The sequence below is a fragment of the Desmodus rotundus genome, chromosome 7 (genome assembly GCF_022682495.2).
Source record: "Desmodus rotundus isolate HL8 chromosome 7, HLdesRot8A.1, whole genome shotgun sequence".
Classification (NCBI taxonomy): Eukaryota; Metazoa; Chordata; class Mammalia; order Chiroptera; family Phyllostomidae; genus Desmodus; species Desmodus rotundus.
Window position 1 is genome coordinate 6,645,165 of NC_071393.1, and position 9,389 is coordinate 6,654,553.

The 9,389-nt window shown below is 55.6% G+C and overlaps 1 protein-coding gene across 4 annotated transcripts in view; it reads right to left on the minus strand.

The window, feature by feature from the left end:
* The window catches only part of RBM19 (RNA binding motif protein 19), a 116,944-nt gene extending 107,921 nt beyond the window's left edge, over window positions 1–9,023 (minus strand). For all 4 annotated transcript variants that reach the window (XM_024566792.4, XM_024566789.4, XM_024566793.4 and 1 more), the window contains exons 1-8: window positions 8,878–9,023; window positions 7,515–7,697; window positions 5,820–5,945; window positions 5,584–5,619; window positions 5,103–5,295; window positions 3,790–4,061; window positions 2,576–2,656; window positions 21–99 (exon numbers count right to left, since the gene is read on the minus strand). In XM_024566792.4, coding sequence (XP_024422560.2) covers window positions 21–99; window positions 2,576–2,656; window positions 3,790–4,061; window positions 5,103–5,295; window positions 5,584–5,619; window positions 5,820–5,945; window positions 7,515–7,697; window positions 8,878–8,913 — 1,006 coding nt within the window. In that variant the 5' untranslated portion in view covers window positions 8,914–9,023. The remainder of the gene's footprint in view (window positions 1–20; window positions 100–2,575; window positions 2,657–3,789; window positions 4,062–5,102; window positions 5,296–5,583; window positions 5,620–5,819; window positions 5,946–7,514; window positions 7,698–8,877) is intronic.
* Window positions 9,024–9,389: the final 366 nt, after the last annotated feature.

A 9,389-nucleotide genomic window follows, 5' to 3' on the forward strand; every position in this document is an offset into this window, starting at 1 on the left:
CCCAACAGCCCCGACCTTACCCGTTTTGTTCCCGTGAGCGTTTCTCACTATTCGGATGGCTGCCGGTTTCAGGGGCGCCAGGAATTCCAGCACGTTCTTCTGTGAGGAGAAGGAAGGTTTCCCCCTTTACTGACCCCATGGTGACAGGGCAACCCAAAGAAAGAGACCGGCCGAACTCCTGAATTCAGAAGGGTTGCCAGCGTGGTTCGTCCCTTACCGTTCCTCGCTTTCCTCTAAACCACACATACCTTTTCTCCATCACTAAGATGAACTTGGAAAAAATTTGAAAAGAAACTGGAGCTGAAGGACATACATCTGAAACAGTAATGCTGCCGTCAGCATCTGAAAGCATCGTGTCTGATCTTTTCCCCCCATAAGAACCTTTTTATACACTTGGGTTCGATCTGGCCTTTGCTGCTGCTCATCGCACTCGTCGCAGCACAGATGCCTGTCCCTGCTACTTCACGGTGCCAGTGCTGGCACAGGCGAAGCTGCTGCTGCGGGCGGGCCAGGTTCCGAACTACATCTCTGTTCTGAACACGGGAGCGGCGCAGACCCACTGGACCCGCACAAACGCAGAGCGGAACTCCACAGGAACCAGTGCCGAGGAGCTCGGGGTGTCCGGGCGGCCCAGCCGGTCAAAGGGCCGCAGGTCGGTGGGGCAGTCCAGCAACGCTCTGCGTCCCTCCCCGGGCAGCTTCCCGTTTGTCAACAGTGTCAATGACTCAGTTATTCCAAGAAAGCCTTTTCCTCGTTTTGAGATGCTGGGAGATCCCCCCCGCACACTTAACAGTAGGACACGAGCATCTGTGTGTCTCTCCACACGATTCCACGCCTGTGTCTTTTACCTGATTATACACGTCCTGGAGAACCTTCCAGAGCATTCTTTTTAAGGACACATCATATTCCACTGTTTCAAAGTGCCACAGTTTAGTTAGCCAAGTTAACTAAATCTCAACTTTTTCGACTGCACTAGAGTGTTAAAGGTAACTTTCTTTTCGGTCCATATATAAAAGGAATCTTTTCTTCCATTGTATTTTGTCACTGTGGAGAGGGAAGAAGTGACTGTTTTTGTGTCTTAATTTTGCAAAAAGCCACCTAATGTTTACTTTTTTTTTTTTTTTAGTTAAAGCACATGGTTTTCTGCATGGTTGGTATTGAAAGGCTTTTGACCCTAAATTACCAGACAACTCACATGGTTTCGTATAACCCAAATGCAAATAACTCAGAAGTTGCTTAAGTTTTACTTTTTAAAAACTAGTGAACAGAAAAACTATCAATAAAGAGGATCCCTTCCAGAGAAAAAAAGGGCAAAAGATGGTCAAGCACTTTGCAAAAACAGATATACGTGTGGTTTATACAATGCGAAAGGATGATTGATCCCACTATCAACTTCAGACATGACTTCAAACGAGGCGGCAGGTGCCCCTCTTGTGCTGAGGGGGATCTCTGGGGCTCCCGGGAACGGACCTGCGCGCTCTGCGGAAGGGAGCATGAACCCGCAGAGCTTCCGGGGGCACCACCGTGGCGCATCGAGCCTCGGCCATGCCCATGCGCCTGCACCAAACACGGACGCGGGGCAAGGGCCGCCCGCCCATGACCTGCGCACTAACGCTGGCTCTTACATTTTAGAAGGAGTATTTTAAAAAGAAGAAGAGGAGGAGGAGGAGGACGACGAGGAGGAGGAGGAGAAGGGGAATAATAATAATAATGATGCACAACGGAAAGGATGTGGACACACGGCCCCCAAAGTCTAAAACATGATCTTCACAGAAAGAAACCTGCAACAGCTGAGCCCACAGAATGCCGACTGCATCATTATTTATCAACAGTGAGAGCAGAAGCCACCCGGCGCCCCGACTTCGGACACAGGCGGCTCCGTCCCCGAGCGTCCAGAGTAAGGGCTGTGCGCGCGTGAAAGACCATTCTGTAGCACAGCATTCGACATTCAAGACATCCGTGACCTAAGTTAACGACGAGGGTGGGCTCAACAGTCCCTGCTGCAGGGCTGGTTTTGGAAAACAAAGGGCAGGACTCGCTGTTTACACACAGAGGGAGAAATGTGGAAGGAGGTGTCCCGGGGATTCGTGAGTGGCCGTCACCACGTGGGACTTGCACGAGGAGGGAGATTTTACCAAGCGTTCTCAGCAGCAGACGCAGAGCCAGCCGACTACAGCACGTGGCCCCATCAGGCCTGCCGCCTGGCTCTGTTAACAGTCGCGGGGACACGGCCGTGCCTTGTGGCAGCTCACGTTGTCCAAGGCTGCCTCTGCAACCCAGACCATGGATCACAAAGCCTTCAGTGTCCGGTAGCTGGGCCTTTCTTCCCTTCCAACGGCAGAAGCCTGTCCCCCCTCGCACATGGGATCTGAGAGTAGAACGGTCTTTCTCGCCTCGGGACAGCCACGCATTTCCTCCCCTGACAATGCCTGACGCCTTACTTATGGGCCTTTCGGCCTCCGATTCTCTCCAGCTCAAGTCCTCAGCGGGTCCTGGACCCCCAGGCTGCAGAGGCCCCTGGCACCCCACCCTCACGTCTGGCTCCCTGCCCTTGTCCCCAGGGAGTGGCACAAACCTCCGTGACGTTGAACGGGGCTCCCCGCAGCTTCACTGTGTGAGGGGTGGTGGGCTCCCTCTGGGCTGCTGGCTTCTCCGTCTGAGGACAGAACAGACAGACAGGCGCTCGGTGAGTCCCAGGCACAAGGTACATCTTGCTCCGGGTGACTCCGAGAGCGCACTGGGGATGCTGGCAGGACCTGCCCTGCAGACACGCAGTCCGGCCGGCAGGTCGATGGAGTGTGCTCACAGGGGCCCCAGCTGCAAGGAGGGGCAGAGGGCACGGGAAGCAGCCTGAGGTGAGGCCACGTTTGCTGCCACAGATTCAGGGCTCAGTCCGTGCAGACACGGTGCAGACACCGCTGTCCTACAGCATCTCCAGGATGATGAGAGAAATGGTGGGTTCAGGGTCTTTTCTGTAATTCTGCAATCCAAACAGCTCTGAAAACTCCACACTTTTGGTAACTCCTTTGGCAACAAAACCTGCCTGAACTTGACCTCATTTGCCAGTAAAGCCGTTCTGACTGAGGGCATTTTGAGGTGACATCTGTTCTGTGTAGCACGAGTGGGCACTTCCGGACTCACTGCAGGAAGAGCAGTGTACTCGACCAGGGCCGCTGCCCCAGGCAGCACGGGCGTGAGGTAGCACAGGGCGCAGGGTGGCTTCCTGAAACCCGAGGCCTTCTGAGCTGCAGCACACACTTCGGCACAGGGACCCAGAGATGAGGGCACGGGGACCCAACGACTCAACGCACCGTCCCGTCTCCAAGCAGAGGCCCCCGGGGGGAGATGAGATGGTGGCCATGAGGGCTGCACCCGCATTTCTAACCTGAACCTCGGAGCCCGGCAGACCTGGGTCTGCGTCCTGACTCCTTCACTCCCCAGCTGTGACCTTGGGCAAGTCACTTTCCTGCTCTGGGCGGAGTTCCTTCCTCTGTAAAGCAGGACATGAAGGATACCTGCCCCCCATGACTGCCGTGAGAGCCAACGACAAATGATATGGCAGGTACTATACCTAGCGTGTAGTAAGTGCTCAATTAACCTTATCTATTACTGTTGATTGGGGGCTGACATCTGTCTGCACTGCCACTAAACGCACAGTAGAAGATGCCAATAGCCACCAGCACCTCCCTTCAGAAGGCAGCCAGGCCTCAGGCCTGCAGGGGACAGGGGTGGGGGCACGCAGGCCCCCCTCTTCCCTCTGGTGCCTGGCATGCCCTGGCCCACACACACCTTGGCTCTGGCCTCCTGTGGCTTCTTGCTCCCAGATGGTGTCCCCTGCTCTGGGTCCGGCCCTGTCCTGTCTTGGTCCCGCTGGGTGAGCGGAGAGCAGAGATCCTCCTCCTCATCCTTGCTCCCCTCGTCACAGTTCACAGCTTCATCCTCACTCTCCTCCTCCCCAGAGGAGCATGGCGAGTCGGCCCTCACCACCTTGGATTTCAGGTACTCCATGTCCGACAGCTCCTTCCACACAGCCGCCTTCGGTTCGGGGCCGTTGTCCTCTTCTGGGAAGACAGGGGGGGCTGGGAGTCAGCCAGTCACATGCACACCAGGGGCCCAGGACGGCAGGGGGCATGGCGGTGCCACGCCCACCAGGACCAGGGGCCCTGTGCTGCACAGCCCCAGAGGGTCCTCTGGTACACGTCAAATGGGGTGAGATGCGGGAGTTTTGATACTGTACGAGCCACACATCGAGGACTATGTGGCTCCCCGCACCAGCCTTGCCCTCGTCATCCATTCTTTTGATTGCGACCCGTGGGACTTTTTGCTGCTCTGGGTGAAACCCCCCAGTGGTTTCCAGGGGCTCGCAGGAAGAAACCAGAGCCCCAGCCCACCCGCCAGCTCCCAGGGCCGCAGCCACCCTGGGCCGCACAGAGCGCCCTCCACCCTGCCGTGTCTTCCGCCCCGCCGTGCCCTCCCCTGCAACCCCGTCCTGCCCCTCCCCTACGGCATTCCACCAACGCCCAGCTCTGCACAGGAGCTTAACCATGCATAGCAGTCACATCAAGCTCATTCTCTTGCTTTAAGCCAAAATTGACTCCCGACCCTCGACCACCCTTACTCTGGATTGCAGCAGCTCATGTACCCACCGGTCCCCACCCTATACCGTGAGCACCTTCTGAGGACAGGGGCTCCTCCCTTACCTCCTTCCAACCTACATCATGGGCCACGTCCCCCGAGGCCTTCCCTGGGAACTCTCCTCTCCCCTTTCCTGCCTCCTCTCTGCAGCACCCGGCTGCACGTAACATACTAAATAAGGAACTTATTCCTTTGTGGTATCTCAAGGCAGGATTCTCCCATCTTTCTCACCGTTGTATCCCCAATGCCTAAAGCCGTGCCTGGCATACAGTAAGTGCTTGATGTCTGAGTGATCGAATGAATGAGTAAGTGACTGAGATCAGTCAAGGCCAATGTTCCGGCTGCTGGGATAACCATCCCACTAGAGGGCAGTGTCTGGCACCGAGCGGCCCCAAGCTGGTGTAAGCCCAGGAGTGTGCAGGCCCTTAAGCGTGCGGGAACTCACAGATGCACAGCAATGGCCTCACCTTCAGAGCCCTCCCCAGCTCCCTCCTCCTCACTCTCCTGGCCCGAATCGGAGTCGAAGTTCAGGTAGTCACTGGCCGGCTTGCTCTTCCCCTTTGAGGGCTCCACGTCCAGGGCATCGTTAGCCCAAGTGGCTGCCTGTGTCCGCTTCTGGTGGACCGACAGGAACTCCTGGAACTCGGCGTCCTTCTTTAGCTGGTGACAATGCGGCAGGGCAGTGGGAAGAAGAGAAGACTCGGGTCAGACTCACCCCTCCTAACTCTCAGGAGGGTCAGAGCATCCTCCCAAGTTCATTTCCCCCCATGTCTGGAAGACCCCTGGGGTCAGCTGGGTCAGTCCTGGGAGGGCAGAGTGGACTCTTCACCAGACAAGAAGACTAAGAAGCCCCAGGCATGGCTCTGCCGGCCGCCTTCTCCCGGCCTATGCAGCCCTCCCAGGGCCACGCCTGGACGCCCACTCCCTCGGTCAACAGGACAGACTCACCTTCTCCAGCTTACTTGCTGACTTTTTCTTCTTGTCCTAAAAACAGAAGGCACAGACGGTGAGGGTCGCAGATGTAGGGTGAGTGAGGGGAGATGAAACTATACTGTCCTGGGAGGGCCTGCCTTCAGGAACTGTTGAGAGGGACTCTCAGGTCATCCCTGTTCCCACCACCGAGCCCCCAGGGGTCACCACCCTGCTGACACAGGGCTCGAGGGCCGGAGTGACCTTCTACGTACTTTCTTAGCTTCTGGGGGGACAGAGTCTTTGTCCTTTGGAGGTGGCTTGGATTGGCTTGGTTTCTGGGCATGCTTGCTCCAGGCTCGGGGCTTTGTCGGGTCCCCAAATGACTTGCAGAACTCCACCTGCACGGGAGAGAGAGGGTGATGATGGTGACACCCGCCACTGCGCCCAGCTGGGTGCCCCACTTCAGCACCTCAGAGCTGGGGCTTTTTAAAAGGCAATTGCCACTGACTAGCTGAGTTGGCTGAAGCAAAGTACCTGTCCTCCTCTAGCCTCGGCTTTGCCCTCTTTGAGGTCGCTATGGTCACTAACATTTACCGAAGAGCCCCTCACGCCGGGAGTCTCGGTGCTCTGTGACTAAGTATGTGAGCTGCCCGACAGTGCGGGGGAGGGACCGTGACCTCCCTACATCCCAGATCAGGGCACTGAAGCACGGAGAAGTTCAGTGATTTGCCCAGCCACCCGGGCACAGAGTGACAGAATGGAGACTGGGACGCCGGGACTCCGGCTCTGGAGCCCAGGTTCTCTGCCATTCAATCCGAAGGGCGGCACAAGGTCACGGCACAAGGCGAGGCAGAGCTAACGGCTCTCATGTTACCATACTCACCGTGAAGTGCGCTTGACCGGCCTGAGAACAGCTCTGGGGCTCTGCGAAGAGCAGGGCGCCCCCCTGGGGCAGGGGAGAGTGCTGAGTGTCACGCCGAAGTTGACGCGCCTCTCTGGCCCTAACCCTCCAACACACCCCGAGATGACCTTTGTGACAGGTGGCCCTGCTGGGGGCCCTGGTGGGCACTTCCTGCCACAGCCCAGGGGACACCGTCAACCAGCTACTCCCCTTGGGAAGGAGGTGCCACTGTTACACCCTTCGTGTGACCTTCTCAAAATAGTTCTGCTGTTTCAGTGACAGTGACGTGTGCTCAACGTGTACAATTCAAACAACAGAGGAAAGTCCTAGAAGGTGAAAAACTTTTTTTATCCCAATTCCTTCCTATCACCCAGAGAGGAATTACTATTCTGGTAAAAGTCCTTCCACACGGCTCTACGCGCTATCACACACAGAGAGATGGAGGGAAATGAGTCTATAAACGGGGTCCCGTGATGTATACTGTTCATCAGTATCTGGCTTTCCCTTCTCAACAAAGTGTTACAAATGTTTTTACCAAGTCGTTAAATGTCCATGAGTGACACGAGTGGGACCTCCTCCTCCAGGAAGCTCTCCTGCCTCACCACTCACTCCCAGCAAGGAAAAGGGCACCTTTTGTTCTCCAGCACTGACCACACTGACTGAAAGCAGCCTCTACCTGGCGTCCCCCTTCCCCCTGCCTGTCTGTAGGCTGTTGGCTCCATGAGGATGGGGCCAGTGGTACCACGCTCTAAATTCCCGGTATCAAGTGAGCACTCACTGAGTGCCTGGTGAACAGGCTCATGAATGAATGATGCAAACAGGTGGTATCACATCACCTGTCAGCTTGTTAGACATGCAAATTCTTGGGTCCCCAACATACTGAATAAGAAACTCTGAAAACAGGCCCCAGGAAACTGTTTTAACAAGCTCTCCAGGGGGCCCGTAGGCATGAAAGAATGAGAACAAGAGAGGAACACCATTGACATCACAGCCCAAAAGGGGACAGGAGGGTGGAGGGAAAGATCATTTTCGACAGACAGGCAGGGGCGAGACTGCACCGACTCACCGTGATCCGGGATGTGTCGATGAAACTCCTGTTGAAATGGTTCAGGGCCTGTTGGGCCTCTTCCTCGGATTTGAAGCCGATGAAGCCAAACTTGCGGAACTTGCCGTCTTTGGTGAACTTCAGGCTGCAGTCCGTCAGCGCGCCAAAGGCAGCAAACAGCTGCTTGAAACGCTCCTCCTTCATCTAGTGCAGAAGGGGTGCCGTGAGGGAGGACCTGGGAGGCCTCAGAGCCAAGAGGGGACAGAATGGGCTGAAGATTGGAGGCTGTGGCTTCCCCAAGAAGCGTGCTCTACAATGAGACCTGGTTCAGCTCTAGCTTGAACACTTACTGGCTGTGTGGCCTTGAGCAAGTCCCCTACCCACTTCATCAACGAGGAAATCAAGACTCAGAACGGCTGCAATGAAATCTTCCTACCCTGGGGGCTGTTAGGGTGGAATAAACTTTGCTTCTCCCTTTATACACTACTGTACTACTGTTTGAATTTTTTAATTGTATCATAGTGCCCCCCCCAATCCCCAACCCAGGGTGGGGAGGTAAAGTTAAAAAACCACAGCAATGAAACAGAAATGGCTTTGTGTCCTCACACTTTCTAAGGAGAGAGGGTCCCAAGGGGGAGAGTCGAGAATACAGAAGATCTCTAATAGCACCCAAATGGCACACTTTGGATTTCAGGAATGAGTTCGTTAGCAGCAGTGGTGCGGAAAGTTTTCCATGCGTGGAAAGGTGTAGGGACATAGGTGAGGATGGTCCAGTGCACCCAGTCGTCTGGTATCTCACTCATTCATCTATTTCTCCACTCATTTATTGGACGTGTGTTTACTGAATGCCTGTCACTGATTCTGTGCTAGGTTCTAGGGGAACAGAGACAAGTACTGGATAATGGTTTAAAAAGCCCTTCACATCCACTCAGCTGTCTCAAGCTAATGGGCCACGCCCTAAAGATGGCAGGGAGAATTGGAACGCAGGCCCTGAGACTATTACTCCCCACACGCCTCTCCAACAGTCCCGAGTGCGAAAAGGCTATAGGAACAGTGTGTCATCCAGTCAAAAGTCACTAACACAACGGGATCGGACGAGAGGGGGTGGGGGAGCAGACTTTCGGCACGAGGTGGGGACTGGCATTTGCCTGGGAAAAGTTGTCCAGCTGGGGGTCAGGTCCCCACAGGCTAGCTGTGAAGCCTTGAGCAGTCACTATCCGTCCCCTCCCACTGTCAAGTGGAGATGAGCCAAAGATCCTGCCCTCCTGGTTTTCGAATCGCCCAGAGTCCTGCCCCAGAGCGAAAACCCCTCAATTCTCCCCTACCAACCCCCGGCTCCTGACTGGTCCTAATTTCAGATCCCCGGGTCAGGCCCTGCACTCACCCCATTCGGGAGGTTCTTCACAATCAATCGCGACATGGCGCACGGTGCCACTATTTGGATTCCAGCACGGAGGAACAGCGTCTTCCACCAACCACTTTCACGCTGCAGCGACGGGCGCCGCCATCTTTAATGAGCAGGAATAGAGTCACATGCTCCAGACCTAGGCTGGCCCCGGAAGTGGGCGTGGCCAAAGCCAAAGCGACATTAGGAAGTCACACCCACAGGGGGCGGGCCTGACGCTTGCATTCTGCGCAGGCACAGGCTGTTTGGCGGGGCCTATTGAGACCAACGCAAAGTCGGCAGGGGGCGCTGGTGCCTAACACAGGCTGGGGGTTGCGGAGGATTGCGGGGGATTCTGCAGCTGTGTAGACGAGGAAATGATTTCAGCCTCCTTTACTATTTTATGTTATTGAGTCCTACACTTGAGAATACGGACAGGATTGGGGGTTCTTGCTTCCCTTTAGAAATGGGGAAACTGAGGCGAGAGAGGTTGCCAAGTGCCTTGAATCAGT